The 20178-nt window shown below is 46.2% G+C and overlaps 1 protein-coding gene across 15 annotated transcripts in view; it reads left to right on the top strand.

Moving 5' to 3' along the window:
• Positions 1–3519: 3519 nt before the first annotated feature.
• The window catches only part of Svopl (SVOP like), a 57874-nt gene continuing 41215 nt past the window's right edge, over positions 3520–20178 (top strand). For 2 of the 15 annotated variants that reach the window (XM_021263656.2, XM_021263655.2), the window contains exons 1-8: positions 3520–3809; positions 3916–4007; positions 6281–6379; positions 10144–10215; positions 12570–12694; positions 14089–14152; positions 16226–16351; positions 17587–17715. In XM_021263656.2, coding sequence (XP_021119315.1) covers positions 3725–3809; positions 3916–4007; positions 6281–6379; positions 10144–10215; positions 12570–12694; positions 14089–14152; positions 16226–16351; positions 17587–17715 — 792 coding nt within the window. In that variant the 5' untranslated portion in view covers positions 3520–3724. Of the gene's footprint in view, positions 3810–3915; positions 4008–4486; positions 4692–6280; positions 6380–10143; positions 10216–12569; positions 12695–14088; positions 14153–16225; positions 16352–17586; positions 17716–20178 lie in introns of those variants that run through there. The other 13 variants (XM_021263658.2, XM_021263659.2, XM_087205909.1 and 10 more) reach the window with 12 other exon arrangements.

The raw sequence follows: 20178 nt of genomic DNA, 5'->3' as shown, positions 1-20178 counted from the left end.
GTGGAGTTTGAGCAAGTTACAACTCACTTTTCCCCACCCCCGCACCAACGAAGCCTTTGGGAAACTAAAGTCTGAAAGCCCTTCCTTCCTCTAAAGTAGAGTGGTTTTTGCAGAGTAAAGGAATGTGGAACAGCAGTAGCATATTTAGTGGGAAGGACCCATTTTCTCCTGCCCTGCTTGATAAGATGAAATGACTGGTTGAGTGAAGGGCTAGACACCTGCTGGAGAAGTCTTGAGGTCTTCTTCCGAGGGGGAGTGTAGCACAAGGGAAGACGGTTTCCCAACAACTTTAGTTGACACTTGAAATACAGTTGGCCTCTTTTAGAAAACAAGTAACTTTTCCCCACTTTTGGGTAGTTTTTCATTTGTTAGTGGAATATTAGCAGTAAAGACCTTGAGGAGATACATTTCCTTATTTTTGATGCTAGAGATGGGATCCACGACTTCACATGTCCTAGGCAAGTGCTCCAGTGCTGACCCATAGCCCCAGCCCCCTTTCTTCTTTTTCCTCCTTCCCTTGCTTCCTCTCTTCCTCTCTTTTCTTTCCTCTCCGTCTCCACTTGGAGAGACCTGCATTTGCTACTCTGTAGTAATGAACACACTTATTTTGGGTAAGCGATAAATGACTACGGGAAGCCACAGCAATTTCCTTAATTCCTTTGTCCAGGAATGAGAATCAATACTATCATGCACACTTATGATGGGCCCAGTGACATGTTTGAAAAACATCGAGTCATTTAGTCCTCATAACATACATAAGAGAAAGTTTATCAGTTAAAAATTGCTCAAAACTGCCAAGTATCAGAGACCACAAGTAACAGTGGCTTAATCCAGAATGAAGTTTATTTTTGCGCGAGAGACAAACAAGAGACAGAGACAGAGAGATAGAGGCAGAGACTAAGCTGGCTTCCTCCATCTTTCAGACTTTTATTCCATCTGGGCCCCCACCCTATTGGATGGTGCTGGAAATGGGAGCGGGACTCCCCACTCAGTTTGCTGTTCCACATGCCAATCATCTCTGGAAACGCCCTCACGGCCACGCCCGACACACCCAGAAGCTGCCTTCCTAATTTCCTAGCCCTCTCTCAGTTCGATCAGGTTGAAATCAAAGTAAAGCATTGTACCTCCGGGGCTCAGGGCTCCCTGGAGAAGTACTGTCTGTGTCACAGAGCACCCTCCACCTAACCCCACAGCAGCAACACCACCACACCTGCCGACCTGCCTTTCTTCCCAGGAGACTGCAAGTTCCTTCGGGACAGGCACTCTTCATCATGTTTTATTGTCTAATACTTAGAAGTGCTCAACAAGTGCTTGTCAAAAGACCAGTTATCATTTTAGACACTCAACATTTCATCCTGTCTTGAAATCTCTCCATATTTAAAGACATATTTAAATAAAATTTTATACATTGGGATCATTATTTGGATACATATTAGGAGACACTTTTCCATACTCATTTGTCTTTCACTTAAGGGCTTTTAAGTGATGTTCTCTTACAGGAGTAATGCCAGCATGGTGGCTCACACCTGTAATCCTAGTACTTGGGAGGCTAAGGCAGAAGGATCCCTGAGAGTTCAGAGCCAGCCTGGACTACTGTAGTGAATTCAAGACCAGGTGAAACATGTAGCTACATGAAACAAGAGCTACATGTTTGTTTGTTTGTGTCTCAACAAACAAACCAAAACAAAAAGAAACATTGTACCAGTTTACACCTATTCTTGGTTTAATCAGTCTTTAAAATTTTTGCAGATATGATAGAGGAAAATGGTAACACATGAATTTGAAGTCATAGCTGCAGATTAGGTGGAACTTGATTTCATAGGTGTACCAGCCATACATTTATTCTTCTGCATTGGTTTTTCAGGGCTTTACCTCCATAGTTTTCTTCTGACATACAAGAACTTTTACTACACATATATGTTTCCTATTCTGTTTACCTTTCTTTAAATTAAAAAATTATTGAAGTAATAAGCACACGTGGTAATTTCAAACAAATGAATTTATGACAAAAAAGAATCTTCTGCTTTAACTTTCCCAATCCCTAGAGAATTTTTCTTTTAGTTTTCTCAATGATTACCTGTATAATCAAGACAATATAATTATCTTTTATTTCCTGGTTTATCAACTTAAGATAGTATCAAGCCATTACTCACTAAGAAAAGTGCTGATTTCTCCCTTTTGCTCAATATTTTGTAGGCATTCCACTTTTCTTTTATTAAATTTTGTTTGTATGTTTATTTGTTTATTGAACCCAGAGGAGCTCTGCCCCTGAGCTACAACCCAAGGGCTTTGAATTTTATTTTGAGATGGGGCCTCACTAAGTTGCCCAAGCTGGCCTTGAACTTGAGACACTCCTGCCCCAGCCTCCTGAATAGCTTGGGATACAAGTGTGCACCATCATTATGCCTGGCTGGATTCTTGGTTATCTTTGTAATTACTAATAGCACACTTAGACCTCTAGTTCGGAAAGTGTAGTCTCAGTACATCACCCTGTTTTTCTCTTTCATTTGTCTTTTATTTATTCAAGAAATGAAGCTATTTATTCTGTAGAACTTCCCACATTCTAGATTTTCCTTACTGTAACTACATGGGGTAGTTTAACATGTTTCTTCACTCCCTGTGTAAACCAGTGGGTAGTAGCTTGATTGGATTCAGGTTCGATTCTGTTTTCTGAAAACACTTCATAGGGGATGCGTATACTTCCTGTCCATTATGGCTCCTCAAGGGCCACAACCGTCGCCCCCCACCCCACCCTGAGTCTCTCCCCAGTGGCACTGCCTCCGCCACGGGGCAGTAGAGTCCCCATCAGCCATTGCTGATCGTCCTCTAGATCTGTTATCAGGAGCTGGAGAATAGTGACAGTTTAATTTCCTCTGAAATTCAAGAAAACTTTAAGGTAATGGCTTGGTTATTGGTTACCTTGGTGTACAGAGTACACAAGAAAGCCAAAGTGCTTACTACTTATGTTCTCCAAAGGTGACCAGCAAGCCGTTATTTCAGCATAAATATGAACAATCACATTTTAACTTCTGTGACGCATTTGAGCTCTTTGCTGTAATGACAGCAAATATGATGGCATCAAATACATTCTTAATGAGCAGCAATGATGACAGCAATGGCAGGTGCCACCTGCTCACACAAATTGCACATTTCAGCACATGCCAGGTATAGGTGAAGCACTTTCTCTGAACCAACTGAGTCCTTGCAACAACCTAGAAGTTAGATGAAATTACTGTATTGTCTCCATTTTGGAGAGGAGGAAACTGAGGAATACAAAGCACAAACTCAAAGCTACACCTAGTAAGTAGAAGGGAAAGAATTTAAATTTTATTTTATTTTGAGACTGGGTCTCACTATGTAGCCCAGGCTGGCCTCAAACTCATGGCGATCCTCCCGCCTCAGCCTCCTGAGTGCTGGAGTTACAGGTGTGTGCCACCACGCCCGGCTCAATTTTAGTTTGATCAGTACGTGTTGGCAGCATCTTGGGGAATTGCTACGTGTGCGTAACACATCTTCATTTTCTTTTTACTTCCTTCCCCTCCCTCCCTGCATCTCTTGGTCTGGGAAGGAAAGAACTGAAACACTGAAGCCTGGCTCCAGAGAAAATCTGGAGCAAAGTGCCCAGCTCAGAAGGGTTTGTGAGGCTCAGTGATTTAGCAGTAGCTCGCGCTCGGTCACGCGATGTCTGTCCTTCTGTCCTGGCAGCGTGGGGCCCCGGAGTCGCATGGCGTCCAAGCCCACTGAGCCGGTCACCGTCCTCAGCCTGCGCAGGCTGAGCCCCGCGGGCCTGGAGCCGCAGCAGCAGAAAGGTAAGGGCCGGCTCGCCGGTCCTGCTACACCGAGCAGGTGCCCGGGAGGGCTGGGGTCCCCGCATCGCCTTCCACATAGCGGCGCCCCTGTGCCCTCCCTCGTCAGAGCCCAAGACCTTCACGGTGGAGGACGCGGTGGAGACTATCGGCTTCGGGCGCTTCCACATCGCCCTGTTCCTGATCATGGGCAGCACGGGGGTGAGTGCTTCTTGGGGTCCCTGCGTCTCCCCAGCTGGCCTCCTTGCTGAGCACACAGGCACTGGCTTCTGGGGTGTGGAAGGGAGCAGGTGCTGGGTTAGGATCACATGGATGCTGTGTCTCTACACTCTGGAAACTCAAAGCTCACAGTTAAAACGCTGAGGCAGGGGAGGAAGGGGGAACCCCTGGTATTGTTCTGTGTAGGGTCAGACCCAAGGCTTCCCAATTTTGTTTTTTTTGGGGTTTTTTTGAGACAGTCTTGTTACGTAGTTCAGGCTGGCCTTGATCTTGCAGCAATCCTCCTGCCTCAGCTGCCTGAGTCTGGGATTACAGGTGCTCAACACCATGCCTGGCTCTCCAAATATTTCTGCATCCCAGTAACCCAGGACACCTGCTGTCATTTCGGATTCCCGACTCTTACAGGGCACAGGTGGAGGATTGCTGTTTACTGCCACGGGTTGAGTGGGTCCCTCCCAACTGCAGCTGTTGCCAATGTGCTAGTGTGAAGAGGTGGGGCGAGTAGGAAGTGACTGGGTCACGGGGAAGGTGGTGTGGGTTCACTCACTACGCTCCTCCGCTGTAAGTGCACGGCATCCTTTCCCTCCCAGAGGATATAGCCCTTGGCAAGCAGCGAAACCTGCTGGGGCCTCAGTGTAGGACTCGCCAGCTCCAGAACTGTGAGACGTACGTTTCTGGGGTTTTTTAAAAAATGGGGACAAAGCTGCCCCCTAAGCTGGTCTCTTATTCCTGGGCTGAGGTGAGCCTCTTGCCTCAGCCTCTCAAGTAACTGGGACTGCAGGAATGGTTTTCTACTCGTTATAATTTATGGGATGTTAAGTATTTTGTCAGGCAGCACAGTGGACTAAGACATTTCCCATATGCTGTTCACCCCTGCCCAGCTTTGATAACAGCTGTGAAGCTTGTGAAACTACAAACCTTTGATTTCCTCCTCTAGTAGAAGGACTGAGAATGTGTCACAAACCCCAAACTAAGCTGAGCTGAGGGGGTATGCCTGTAGTCCCAGCACTCAGGAAGCTGAGGCAGGAGGATCCCAAGTTTGAGGCCAGCCTAGGGAATTTAGCAATACCGTGTCACAGAACTGTAAAAAGGGCCAGGGGTATAGCCCAGTGGAAAAGTATTTGCCTAGTGTATGTGAGGCCCTGGGTTTGAGCCCCAGAACTGGAAAAACAAACAGGTGCACAGGGATAATGCTTGAAAGGGAGAGGAAACTGTGGGGCAACACAACAGGGGCTTCGGGAGGGAAAGGGGTAAAGATTTCTAACAGGGAAATCAGCAAGTTAACACAGGGGAGCTCTGAGCTCCTGTAAGAGGCACATGGCATGGAGGTGTCTGGGGAGCGCTGGAGTCACAGGAGACAAGAGAGAGGCGGGGCGTGGTGCACACCTATAATCCCAGCACTCCAGAGGCTGAGGCAGGAGGATCACTGTGAGTTCAAGGCCAGCCTGAGCTACGCAGCGAGATTCTGTCTCAAAAAAAGATAAAAAAATAAAAGGGACAGGCGAGAAATGTCATGTGTTTTAGTCCAACTTTTATGATAACCAACAGTACAACTTAGAACGCTTCCCTGCCTATGAATCAAGGTTTCCGGAAGCGCCACAGTTTTAAGGTTCTATATTCAAGGGACAAGGAGGTGTGGCAGGGTAGGGGCTGACTCGGCTCTCTTCCACCTCCAGAAAGTCTCCACAGGAGTGAAATGGTGTGGGCTCTTTGCTCTGCTTTTCTTCAACTCAGGGCCTTCGTGCTGAGCTACATCCCTCACCTTTTAAATTTTTTATTTAATTTTGAGCCAGGGTCTTGCTAAGTTACAATGCCTAAGCCTCTCAGACTGCTGAGATGATTGTTGTGCAGCACCAGGCCTGGCTTGGCTTTCTGTTATTTTTTTGGTACCAGGGGTCAAACTCGGGTCCTTGCGCTTGCACAGCAGGTGGCGAAACCACTGAGCTAAATCCCTGGCCCTGGCTTGGCTCTCTTTCATTGCCTGTTTCAGTTCTTCCCAGCTCACCTGCTGGGAAGGGTTCTTGCCCAGCCCCAGCCCCTGTCTCTCCTACATGCAGAGAACAGAAGTGTTTACTTGGATGCGGTCAGAAGAGCCACTCCTGGTCTTAGGACAGGAAGCCTTGTGGGCTCCATCCTGGGTGACAGTGTGGGCATCCCCTACACCCCGTGGACTGGGACTGAGGAGGGTGACAGGCAGACCTAAGAAGTGCCAATGGGTTGGCACCAGGACGTCGCCTGCTTTTCACTTCTTCAAGGTTGTCGAGGCCATGGAGATCATGTTGATCGCAGTGGTGTCCCCTGCCATCCGCTGTGAGTGGCACCTGGAGAACTGGCAGGTGGCATTGGTGACCACGGTGAGTACTTGCATCCCGTGCCATGTGTGAGAAGCTGGGGGCCCAGCTTCCCTTCCTGTCCCCACAGGGCTGGAGCCAAGGGAGTGCTTACCCCAGGCACAGCGGGCCTGGCCACCCTCGGGGCCTCTCCCTGCCTAAGCAAGAGCCCAGATGGAGGAATCCAACTGGAGAAAGAAGCCCTTGCATCATGAGTTGGTCACGGGCTGGCCACATGACCACACGCTGGGCCACTGCGAGTGAACCAGTCACCCTCTCTGAACAGCATCATTACCTGGTCGTTTTCTCTCAAACACCATCACAAATAGCCTTACAAGCTGCATGCTAAGTTTTACACCAAGTGGAATTAAGCTGCCTGCCATCCTTTCAAAAGTCAGTTATCAGCAGGCTCTGTGTGTGTGTGGAGAGTGAGAGAGAGCAGTAGGAGGTGAAGTTTCTGGAGTGACAGGTCCCTGAAGCACCCTCAGTCTTCACATAGACCCCATCCTGCTGGCCCTGCTCCCCAGCATTGGACCGGTGCACAATAAACCCCCCAAGGAAAAAGTATTTGATGCAAATAATGTGTAGAACACTTTTCACATTGCCATTTTGTTTTATTTGTTTTTTTTGGTACTGGGGATCAAACTTGGGTCCTTGCGCTTGTGCAGCAGGCGGCGAAACCACTGAGCTAAATCCCCGGCCCCACATTGCCATTTTGTACAAAAACTAATTGTGTAAAAGCATTATTGACTTCATAGTCATTGTTTCTCCTTAAATGGATCCAAAAGTACTTTTTGTTTTTTAAGATGGGGTCTCACTGTAGAGCCCAGGCTGGCCTCATACTCAGTGAGCCTCCTGCCTCAGCCTCCTCAATGCTAGGATTACAGGTGTGCACTAGGCCTTGACAGTATACTTTTATCATAGAGCTTAGCTGTCTTTTCTGCACTCTCAGGAGAGGCCCGTGGGACGTGAACATGTTCGGAACCAGCTGTGAGGGCTTCTCCAAGGCCGAGATGGGTTTCCTGAGATTGAGGAGATCCTTGAGGTGGCTGCGGTGGGGCGGTAGCCATGGGACAGCTCAGGGCTGGGACTGTGCTCAGGATTATTTAGAGATCAGCTCCACCATGGAGGTCAGGGAGCTGCAAGGTGGTGAGGAGAAGGGGAGCTGACGTGGATCAAAGCGGGCTTCCAGCAGGCCACGAGGGGGTGGGGAAGGGCGTCAGGCAGAACTTTTTCCCTCCCTGCGGTGCTAGGGATAGAACCAGGACCTGGAGGACCAACTGTGAAGTGTTTTACCACTGAGCTGCACCTGGGACCCCTAGGGATTGGGAAGAGGACAGATTGCCTCCCTGAGGCCAGGTTTCAGTGCCACAGGAGCCCAGCTGTGTTCCTCTGGCCTCTTGGAGGATGGGACGTTTCCACCCCATTTTACACCCAATTGTGGCAACAAATCTGTGTTCCCTTAGCTTGATTTTCTATTAATTTTGTGGCACTGGTTCCCTGTTTTTTTTGGTTGTTGTTGTTCCCTTTTGTTTTTAAACTGTACTGCTTTTAGAAAAGCACTAGAGATAGTAAAATTAACCAGAGGTCATACTTGGGCTTGTAACAAAATGACACTGCTGGGGCCGGGAATTTAGCTCAGTGGCACCACGCCTGCCTTACAAGCGCAATGGTCCCGAGTTTGATACCCAGTACCAAAAAACAAACAAAAATGACACTGCTGTTTTTCATTTTCTTCTATGTAGGACATCGAATTAGTTTACGAAGCATTGCTTGTCAATCCTTTTGTGTTTTGTTTTTTGTAGTATTGGAGATTGAACCCAGGACCTTTGCTCTGAGTTACATCATAACCCTGTTTTTTTTAAAAAAATTCTTTTTAAATTTTGTGGTGGGGTCCCACCAAGTCACTCATAATGGGCTCTAATTTATAATACCTTGGCCTCAGCCTCCCAGAGTGCTGAGATTACAGGCATAAACCACCGCATCAGGTGGCTTTTAGTGTTACTGTATGTGTAATTATAATTGCTTTGCACCCCACCAGGTTTGTAGTATGCATACTTAAGTTTCTGAGAATACTGGAGATCCTAAGGTGACATTCGCGTGGTCATTGTATTACATAGTAGTTTTTAGATTTTGTGATACAATTTTTTATATTATGCTGCATGATACATAGTTACAGCTCACATCTGATTGGTTACATTTTTCTTGTTCCCTAATTTTGCCTGAGAAGTTTCCGTAGTAGCAGCAGTTGGTTGATTTACCTCTTCCAGTGGCTCATAGCCTGGACTTTAGGTAATGACGCTCATGGGAGAGGTGACTATGTCCTGCTCTACCTTGTCATTCCTGGTCCTGGCTGTGAAACCACCTAACTCTGGTTTCTTCCCCTGGGCTCACTGACAGCCACTTGTGAAGCCACGAGGCCACATTTTCACCATCTGTAGGCTTCCGAACCCCAACCTCAACTCCACGTTCTCCGCCTTGGCCCGAGCAGCTGCTCATTGAGTAGCTAAGTGTTATGGGTTAATTACATCCGCTCACCCTGGGAATGAGAGTCACTCAGTGCCAAAGAATCAGCTCCACGTGGTGCTTAAATCAGAAGCACAAGAGTCACGTTTTATACACAAGCACCTGAAGGAAAGCACAGGCTGCTGGTTTTCGGTCTCCACTCTCTCTTCCAAACCGGGTAGCAGAACTGCAGGTTTACAACCTTGTGGGCTAACACAGGTTTTGAATCAAGATTTCTGTCCTGTAGAGCACAGCACAGGGCAAAACCACAGCTTCCATCATTCAAGAACAAGTACAGGAATTTTTTTTTTTGTAGTTTCCTGTGACAAAATGCATCTGAGTCTCATGGAGAAGGGTAGGAGGGGAGGGGGGACAGAGACGGGCTGCCTTTCCCCAAAGGCGCTAGAAACAAAGCTATGTTGTGCTTTGATTATCCTGGGGTGGATGAGGAAGGAGCTGGGGAAGAAAAGGGCCGAGAGTAAAGTGCTGGAGGTGGAAAATCCATAGCCTGAAGGTGCTGACAGCTGCCTTCAGCTCCGAGTAGAGAGGATCTTGGATTTTGTCAGAGGTGGACAAGCTGTTGTGAGAAGAAAGGAAAAGAAGTCGGTTCACCTTAGGGTTTATATTTATTTTGAAGAGTTTATTTGTACTGGGAGTTGAACCCAAGGCTTTTGTACCAAGCTACGTCTCGAGCTCTTTTTCCATTTTATAGTATTTCTAGTCGGGTCTTGTTTACTTGCTAAATTGCCCAAGCTGAATTTGCCATCCTCCTGCCTCAGCCTCCCAGAGTGCTGGGATTACTGGTGTGTGCCACCACATCCTGTGAGCAGAAGTGTTTTTTGTTTTTTTTTTTTAAATAGATGATTTGGTTTGGATGTTTGCGTGGTTTGTTTACACGCATGAGCATAAAAGGAGACTGCTTCTTCTGGCCTCCCTTGCATTGGAATAGAGCACAGCAGGAATGCATGGAGATGTCTGTAATTACAGTGAAAATTCACAGTCATAGCCTGGATCTGCCCAAGGGGTCAGAGGGAGCTCAGTCACCTGCCTGTAGCCCAGTTTCCTCAGGGGACAGTGTCCTGAAGGTGTGGGATTGGCTACAAGATGCAGAATCCTCCATCTTGGAGCCCTGGGTGAACTGGAGTCCTGGGAGGGGTGTAGGGAACCTGTGATTTAGCTCACCCATCTCCTGCATTAGTCGCTTTAAGTAAGACTGATGCACGAGGTCAGGGACCATCCTAGATAACCCTGCTGAGAGCGTCACTTGTCTCCCCTTCCTGCAGATGGTGTTTTTCGGTTACATGGTATCCAGCGTCCTCTTTGGGCTCTTGGCTGACAGATACGGTCGCTGGAAGGTAGGCAGGACGTGAGATTGGGGGCTTTCTTTGATGTGTTCTTTTGTGGCCATCCCCATCTCCTGTCGGCCTCTTCCTGGACACTCCCTAGCAACACCCACCGTAGAAGATGCGGAAGTTCCCTTCTCTGATAGGAGGCTCCTGAATTCCAGGCTTGCCCTGGTTTCTCATCTTTTCCCCAAGGTTTCTGTCTCCACACCTGGCCCCCTTCTGTCTCCTTACGCCCTTGAGGTGTGTGAGTAGTTAAAAGGGCTCAGCATGTGTGGATTGGCAAAGCAGCTCACACTGGTTAAGCTGTGCGGCTGGCTGAAGATTGAAAGTCTTCTGATTCCAAACCCAGGTCTGGTCTCTTGTTTAATTTCTCTTTTTTTGGTATGGGGGATCAAACTCGGGTCCTTGTGCTTGTGGGGCAGGCAGCAGAACCTCTGAGCTAAATCCCCAGGCCTCTTGTTTAATTTCTGATGAAGAAGAGTTCTTCAAACACAAAGAAAGCACAGGGAAAACATAAACAGATTTAGCTATATATATTAAGGTCTATAAAATATCATAGTCCTTTGTTTGTTTTTGTTTTTTTGAGACAGGGTCTCACTATGTAGCACAGGCTGGCCTCAAACTCACTGTGTAGCCCAGGCTGCCCTCAAGCTCACAGTGACCCTCTTGCCTCAGCCTCCTGAGTGCTGGGCTTACAGGTGTGTGCCACCACACCCAGCTAAAATATCAGTCTTATAAGTTAACATGAAATTAGAAGTATCTCAGAAAGGAAAAAAGCATAAAAAGGCATTTTATAGAAGAAGAAATACAACTGATCAAGAAACCTTGAAAACATAATCACAGGAGTTAACAAAAGCAAAATCACATAGCAAGATATTTTTCCATATGAAATTAATATTAAACTTCAAACCCATAAGGCATTTTTCTTAAACAGTCTTCCACTGTTGGCGTGGATGTGTTTGTGCTTTACAGATAGACACCTCGTACTGCTGGTACTGCAGGAGACCAGAAATATGCCTCCCCCAAACATGGCTTTTTGAAATAAAATTATTTTTGTACTAACAGCAATTAAACAGCAAGAGGAAGAAAAACTGTCTCCTCTTGCTTTTCTGCCTAAGACAGGATCCAAGCTCTGCTTTGCTGGAGAAAACTCTGGGCTCTTTGTCTAGTGAAGGCTGCAGAGGAGTCTGCAAACTAACCCTGCTCCACTCATTTTCTCCCCTGTATTACTTTCTCACCTCTGTAAGCCTAAAGCTGCTTTCCTTTGCCGGTGCTTGTCCAAACCTCTGGGTTCCCCGTTGAGTGCTAAGCCACGCCTCTGAGATGCTTCTCATTTCGGTTTCTGGGTGTGTCAATCAGTGCGTTCGGCTTTTGTCTCGTTTACCTGTCTTGTGTTGCAAGGTCCAACTCAACTCAGCACTGAGACTGAGCGAGGACAAGTATTTCTTCCATCAGTATAACTTCTCTGATACAAGCGTGGCAGTATGAATGAAGAATCTTTTTTTTTTGGTACCGGGGATCGAACTCAGGACTGTGTGCTTGCCAGGCAGGCGAGGTACCACTGAGCTAAATCCCCACCCCAATGAAATCTCTTGAAAAGCTCTTCTAACCGGGTCACTTGCCTTGCAGCGATCTAGCTCACTGAGGCTGGCAGAGAGAACATGAAGCATCATCTCTCTGTATTTTCATAGTAAGAAAGCCATGTCAGCCCCTGCGTTCAGTAGTAGGGTTTATAATAGATTGGTTTTATATTACGTGTAGTACAATACATCTTTCTTCTGGAGTATTTTATAACCATGAAAAATTTGCTTTCCTTTACAAGGAAAATAGGATTAAAAATGTTTTAAGAGTATTTTTTCTGGGGCTAGGGATTTAGCTCAGTGGTGCCACACCTGCCTCACAAGCAAAAGGTAATGAGTTTGGTCCCTGGTAATGCAAAAAAAAAAAAAATTGAAAAGTATTTTTTCTGGGTTGCAGAATCAAAGATTTCAATTTTTTATTCTTTCTTATTCTTTACTATGAACTTGTATTATTCTTATAATTAGAGATAAACCAAATACTTTGTTTTCTCCTTCTAATCACTCCAGCGTGGGGAAAGGGGCTTTTGCTTTCTGATGCACAAATCCAGTCCCTGCCACCTGTTACAGCAGACTCACGAGCACCCTGGAGAAGAGCCTGCCCTTGGGGGTACCGCCTTTCAGACAACAGGTTGGCTGGACTGTGCTGATGACTGAGACCAGAGAGCGTCTGGTTTGAGAAGTAAACATCTGGACAGAAAGGAAAAATCACCTGGAGAAGGTGGATTCTCTTCCCTGCCCTAATGAGGGCAGGTGCCCTGAACAAGTTCTCTTTTGTTGCTTCAGATTTTGCTCCTGTCCTTCCTGTGGGGCGCCTACTTCTCCTTGCTGACCTCGTTCTCACCCACATACATCTGGTTTGTCTTTCTGCGGACCATGGTGGGCTGTGGCGTGTCTGGCCATGCACAAGGGTAAAGCCTGCGCCAGAGAATCCCAGGGACAAAAATGTATTGGCCCACAGGTGTTTACATATACAGTGATAATCAGAATCATGGATCAACAGATAGTGATAAACAGGCTTCACTTGAGCTGATTATTTTTGAGCCTTTTTTTTTTTTGGTACCGGGGATCGAACTCTGGTCCTTGGGCTTGAGCAGCAGGGGTCGAAATCACTGAGCTAAATCCCCGGCCCAAGCCTTTTTGTAAAGTGATGGCTTCATAATCTATCAGGAGCCATTTGCCATTGATACACTGCTTGATGGTAAAGCTTACAGAGTGTTAGATTGCATATGTGTTACTTTTCCCCCCTTCTACTTACAAAGGCTAGTTATTATTTTTTAGACCAGCACAATTTTGTTAGAAAAAATACAAAGTTAATATTTAGAGTGTAGTTTGGCCATCAGGAATTGCTATTTAAAGTGGCATCACCCTGTAACTTAAGACTTTACAGGGAGAATTTGCAAAACAGCCTAAAGACAGACTGAAATGGACCTAGTGCCCCTTGCCTGTTTTGTGCCCATGGTTAAGTAGGCTTGGACTTCTTGCATATAGGTGTGACAGTGGTTTCACTAAATATTCTGGTTTGGGGGAGCCTCCAGGAAATTAGGGCTCCTCCGGCTACCACCATGCTCTCCCCAAATCCTGGAGCAAGTTACATTTAAACTATATCAGGAGAAATCGGCACATCTAATTATTGCCTTAATGTGTTGGCAAAAGAATTGTTCTCCTGGAGGGCATAAATTAAGTAGTGCTCTGAGCTTTGGGGCCCTAAGAGAGTAGAATTTTTAAACATCCCAAAAAGGATGTTAAGAACTGGCTCATTGTAGCAATAGAGAAGAGCAATTAGAAAATGGATGGGAAACAATTCCATTCTTCTATTCACAAAATTAATATGAGCTTAATTAGAAATCTATATTTTGACTGGAATTGGAAAAATTATTTACTTTCTCTAGGGTGTATTGTACTTTAATTTTCCAGGTATGGGTTGTTTTTTTTTTTGGTACCTGGGATTGAACTCGGGTCCTTGCGCTTGCGCAGCAGGCGGTGAAATGACTGAGCTAAATCCCCAGCCCCCCCCCCCCCTTTTTTCCCCAGGTATGTTTTTTTAAAAAACGGATTGGGCTGGCAAAAGTTGGCCATTGCTCCTCTTTGGCAAAAGAGATGCAGCTGCTATCTCCTAAGTGGTAGAAGATATAGAATAAGAGATGCAGTTGTTAAGTTTACTTATTGGTCTCTTAAGTGCATATTTGCTGTAACAATTACATTTTTAATTCTTTATGCTTGTGACCAGAAAAATTATGATTGTTTAAAGAAAAGGCATCTGGCTTTATAGAAACAAAATTATTTGTTCCCCTTTCCTGTTTAGGCTAATTATAAAGACTGAATTTCTGCCCACAAAATATCGAGGCTACATGCTCCCTCTGTCTCAGGTAAGGTAAAACTGGAATTCTACCCCGTCTTCTGCAGCTGGTAAGGTATGAGGCACTTGGACTTTCTTCTGGCTTTGGCTAGAGTTCTGCCTATTATTTGGCACCAACTGAAAAGCATTGAAACTGCTTGGGGCTGGGGGTTCAATGGCAAGGTTTCCTGAGGCCAGGACGTGTCAGCAAGCAGTGACATTTGGAGCACAACCCTGACTCCCTCCGTGGCCATGTGAGGAGTGCAGTCTGCTCAGCCCACACACGGAGCTCACCCTCCATCTGCCCCATGCCTGGCAGGCTCCCTGGCTTGTCCCCTCCTTGGTAGTCTTGGTTCCAGGTCTCCTTGGGTCATTAACCCACCCCAGGGTTTTAGCTCTCTGTTCATGGGTGTCCCTTGGCATCTGTGGGGATTGAGTCCGTGACCCAGATGACACGAGAGAGAGAATGCTGAAGTCCCTTCTGTAAGATGGTGTTGTATTTGCACATGACCTGCACACATCCTCTTATCCGCATTAACACGTCTCTGGGAGATTTATAATTCCTAATAAATGCTATGTAAATAGTTATTCTACTGCGTTGTTTAGGGAATAATGACAAAAAAAGCCTGAATGTGTTCAGCTCAGACACAATTTTTTTCCTGAATATTTTTGACATGTGGGTGGTTAAAACCATGGATGTGGAATCCATGGGTGTTGATCCACAGACTCAGAGCACTCATGGATCCCTCTCTTCCCCTCCCATCCCTCCACTCAGTCGCTGATTGCCAGGTCCTGGTAACTCATCACCATGATCCGATTGTCCATCAACGAGCCTTGTGACACTTTTTGCCTCAAAAGTGTGTGCCAAATTAAACATTTTGTCATTTTACTACTGAAACCCTACCCAGTTCCACCTCTCCTTTTACTAGGACTGCCCCGATGGCCTTATTGTGTGTTCACAAAAATTAACCCTATCCCCAAGTCACTCTCCATCATGTTATTTCTTTACAGCCTTTATCACTTTCTGAAATATTTTTTGACAATAGAATCTTTGATGAAATAGTCACTCCTTAATTGGTTCCCTGAAGAGTTATCATAATCAGTATTATGTTGGCATGGTACTGGGATTGAACCCAGGGTCTTGCAAGCGCTCTACCAGTTTGCTATACTCCTAGTCCTTTTTATTTTTTAAATTTGAAACAGGGTCTTACTAAATTGCCCAAGAACTTGCAATCTCCTGCGTCAAGTAGCTGGGATTGCAGGTGTGCACCTGGGTCAAAGAATCTTCTAGCATGTACCCTTCTCTCCATCTTCACGAGGGGAAGAACGGTCAGGCTCATGGTGACAGGTGTTTTAGTTCCTGATCAATGGAACCTGGCTGTAGTGGGCTCCATGTGACTTGCTGATATAAAATTGTCTCCAAGATAGCCAGGTGTGGTGGTGTACACCTGCAATCCGGGTACTCGGGAGGCTGAGGCAGGAGGATTGCCCTGAGTTCAAAGCCAGCCTGAATTACAGAGTGAGACTATCTCAAAAAACAGCAACAACAACAAAGAAAACCCCCAAATCTCTAAGATGTATTTACATGTACAAAAAGCAAAGTATGGATTATTATGTGTACTACAGTGCTGCCTGTGGGAGGCTGGGGGACGAAAATATATCCTATTAGCTTGTTCATGTCCTGAAGAGCTTTAGAAGGACACAGAAGGAATTGGTAATCCTGGTTCCTCCCAAGAGGAGGAACAAGATGCCAGAGAAGTAGGACAAGAGTATGTTCCCAATCTCCTCTGGGTCTTTGTGTGAGGGTCAGTGGTCGTCTGCTTAAAGAGAAGTCATGGTGTGGCATTCCTGTGGTACTGGAGTCTTCAAACTTCAGTGATGTTACTGATGCTCTGGCTAAGTGTCCGGTTTACAGAAATCGGAAGCCACAGAGAATTCGAAGCGACACTCACTTCCTCCAAGTTGGTGGAGGCCGAGTAGGGACAGAACCTGACTGGTTGCTCCTCCAAGTCCCATCTCACCCTTGCACAATGCGCCTGCTGGGCTCCAGAGAGGGGAAACGTGGGGCACCGTGGCAAGGTGCCTGAGTCTCGGCTCTCCCCAGGTTTTCTGGCTCTCTGGCTCGCTGCTCATCATCGGCCTGGCCTCCGTGGTCATCCCCACCATCGGGTGGCGCTGGCTCATCCGCATCGCCTCCATCCCAGGCATCGTCCTCATCCTGGCCTTCAAGGTGGGGAAGTACGGCTCCCTCTGGGCTCTCCTGCAGCTGCCCTGCTTGCCCATGCTCCCACCAGTATCTTTCCCACGTCTGTCTCTCCTTCCTCGGAGAGTTCGCTGCCTTCATCTTTGATCCTGGAAGTTTGGCCCCGTGGGTGCTGACTTCCCTCTGCCTGTTAGCGTGCACCCTTTGGAAGCTCCACGTGCTTGGGCGACCACAGGCCTGCCGGCTTGTTACTCCGTCCCACTGTCTTAGGCGCTGCCCAACTGCGGGGTCACCATCTCCCTGGTTTCTAGCAGGGGTCTGCTCCTTGTTCAGAGACAAGATCGCAGCTCAGCAGAACTGGGCTCTGTTTCCTTTATGTCACCTGCCCTGCAGAATGGAAGCATTTCAGCACTCACTAGGGTTCTTAGTGGGTACCTAGTACTAACCCCAACCCAGGCATCTGAGGTAGCAGGTCTCAGGAAGAACACGCCCAGCTTCAAGCATGTGTCTGCCTTGGAGATTTCTATCTCCAGGCAGCTCAAATTGTTAGCACAGCTCTTGTTGTGACAAAAGACTTTAAACTTTTACCACTGGTCCTACTACTGTTCTTTGGAAAACCAGAGCTCTACCTTCTCACCATGGCATCCTTTTAAATATTGCTGAACAGGTGCACTCCCAATTGCTCCCTCTTATTTGAGTGCAGTTGTCACCTTCAAGTCTTTCCCATGACAGCTGGCCTGGCATCTGTCCCTCTGCTTCTGGACAAGCCTGGTTGGTCAGTGACTTCTCAGCAGGGCACTGTTGCTCAGGGGCACACACAGGCCCCTGATGTTGGAGCCTGTTTCTTCTCCTGACCATGCACTTGTGCAGCAGTAGAGGACATCACTGCTTTCTTGGTGAGACGTATCCCACAGGTGCATGCTCTGGGACTTAACATCAACTACAACCTTAGGACCTTTCTATGGGAGTCGTTTCCAAGCCTAGAACCTGACCTGTAGTTGGTGTATTTCCTTACACCTAAATTGAAGCATTTACATTTCATCCTTTGGTTTTAGTGCCATGTCTCATCTCCCAGAAATCTCCTTCCCTAGGACAGATTTCTGAAGCAGCTTTGAATTCAACAGAATTTCGCTGTCCCATACACCTTTAAGACTCTCTGCTTCATTTCCCACCTTGGGGAGGTCAGACTGTGATGGATGGAGAAAGGGCAGTGCTGCCCCTGGGCTGGCTCACAGGTGATGTTCTTTGTCACATGTGCCCAGTTTATTCCCGAGTCTGCTCGGTTCAATGTCTCCACCGGGAACACTCAGGCCGCCCTGACCACCCTGCAGCACATTGCCAAGATGAACCGCTCTGCCCTGCCGGAGGGGCAGCTGGTGGAGCCCATGCTGGTGAGTTTGGATGGCAGGGCCATCCGTTCCTGTGGAAGCCCAGCGGGGAGGCCACTCTGGGTGGGCGGGCAGGCGGCTCTCTGAGGCAGGGGTGGCTGAAAAGGGCAGATTGGTGCTTAGCTAATTCCACAGTGTGCTGCTGCTGTAACCCCAGAAGTTACCTAATGACACTGTCCTCCTCAATAAAGTAACACTTGCCTTGTGGAGCTAACCCATGAAAGCCCTGGAGATGGGATAGTAGCCCTGTTTTCTTAAACTGGCCTTGTCTTATTTTGATATCGAGGGTATAACCCTTATTACTTGGATTTTTCCTGTCTCTAGTTTGTTACAAATCAGCTTCCTGGAATGTTTGATGAAACCTGCTACTGTCTATTTAGGTCTAACAACCAGGACCGACCAGGGTGGTTGTAAGGTACCTAGAGGTTGGGTGTTGAGCAAGAAGAGTGTTTTTATTTTATTTTTTTATTTTAAAAATTTTTTTAAATTTTAGTTTATTTTTTTGGTACCGAGGCAGGCAGCAGAACCACTGAGCTAAATCCCAGGGCCTGTTTTTAGTTTTTATTTTTATTTTATCAGTACTCGAAATTGAACTCAGGACTCATGCTTGCTAGGCAGGCACAGTGCCACTGAGCTACAGCCCCGGCCCTTGCTTTTGCTTTTGTTTTGGTACTGAGGATCGAACTCAGGCCCTTGCACCTGCCAGGCTGGCGGCGGCACCACTGAGCTATATCCCCGGGCCCCCCCACCTTTTTAAAAAAAAATAGAACATTTTTTGTTGTGCCAAAATATACATAAAACTTACTGTCTTCCACCTTTTTTTTTTTGGTACCAGGCATTGAACTCTGGACCTTGCACTTGCGAGGCAGGTGGCAGCACCACTGAACTAAATCCCCAGCCCTGTCTTCCACATTTTGAAGTCACAGTTTGGTGATGTTAAGTGCATCCTGATTATTATGCAACCATTTCTACTATCAATCACCAGAGCTCTTTTCATGGGATTGAAAGAATTGAAATTCTGTGCCCATTAAACAATTTCCCATCTCCCTTACCCAGTGGGTTTTTTACCCACTCTGTTTTTTGTTTGTATGAAATTGCATTTTCCAAGTGCCTCATGTAAGTGGATATAGCAGTTGTCATTTGTGTCTGGTTTATTTCACTTAGCAAAAGGTTCTCGAGGCTCATCCATGCCACAGCACATGTCAGGTGTTCTGTCCCTCTGGGTGTGTGACACAGGGTGGAAGCAGGGCCCTCAACCTAGGCAAGTGTTCTGCCGCTGAGCTACAGAGGATGTTATCAGTCAATCACTTGGAATCTGAGACTCTCCTGTCCTCAAAATAATGACTTTTGGTGATGTCCCAGGAGGCCTTAAAGAGGGAGGGGAAAGGGAAGTAAAGGGGATCAGCTTGGTACCAGTTTCTTGCAATGCATGAATTTATTATGTGTCACAAACATATACTAATAAAAAAGGGAAAAACGAATGAAGTGAACAAATATTTCAAAAATAAAAAAGTAGACATATTAGCAAAGTCCCCAGTTCGATCCCCGGTACCCCCCCCCCCCCCGCCAAAAAAGTAGACATATTAGGACCAGAGGTGTGGTTTAGTGCCATAGTGCTTGCCTGGCATGTGTGAAGCCTTGGGTTTAATCTCTGCAAAAGAAAAATAATGCCAGGCATGGTGGCTCATACCTGTAATCCTAGCACTTGGGAGGCTGAGGTGAGAGGCTGAGACAGGAGGATTGCCATGAGTTCAAGGCCAGCCTCAATTAGAGTGAAACCCAGTCTCAAAAAAAAAAAAGAAAAAGAAAAGGTCTCCTTGAATTTAATTGTTCCTTATAAATATTTGATACTTGTATTAAATTTTGCCTTTTAAGCTAATAGCTTTTCAGTAAGTGGATGACTTGATTTTGCCCTAAAGGCTTGTCAGTTTACTCTGCATATTTTGAGGCTATCTTGTGTTAGTGTGATTTCCTTGTTTCATTCATGAATTTTTATTACTTGGAGTACTTATCCTTAGATAGTTAGGGGCCTTAAATTCTACTTTCTCTTATTAATATATTGAATGTAGTTTGGGTTTATATTTTGCTTGTGCATTTTTCCAGCCAGACTATTTTCAGCCTTTCTTTACTGATTTGCTTTCAGTATATTTCTTATAGATCTGTAATTGATTTTTCTATTTTTTTTTTTTTGGCTCAGTCTAATGGTCTATGTCTTTTAAAAAGGAGTTTGATCTGTTTATATCTATTGTGCTTAGTGGTATAATCAGACTTCTGTCATCTTTCCTATATCTTTTCTCTTTTCCTATGTTCTGTTAGACTGATTAACTTTGCTTTCTTCCCTTATATTTCTTTTTATTGGCTTGGATTTTATGCATTGTATTTCTTTTATTACAGAGGTGGTCCAAAGTGCTGAAAATGCAGATTTATATAATCTAATGCTATTTGGCACCTCTATTTGCCTTTGGA

The sequence above is a fragment of the Heterocephalus glaber genome, unplaced genomic scaffold (assembly GCF_053883595.1).
Source record: "Heterocephalus glaber isolate CG9 unplaced genomic scaffold, H.glaber_assembly_v1.0 deba00000621, whole genome shotgun sequence".
NCBI lineage: Eukaryota > Metazoa > Chordata > Mammalia > Rodentia > Bathyergidae > Heterocephalus > Heterocephalus glaber.
Note: the sequence above shows the minus strand (reverse complement) of the source record. Positions and strands in the feature narration are given on the sequence as shown.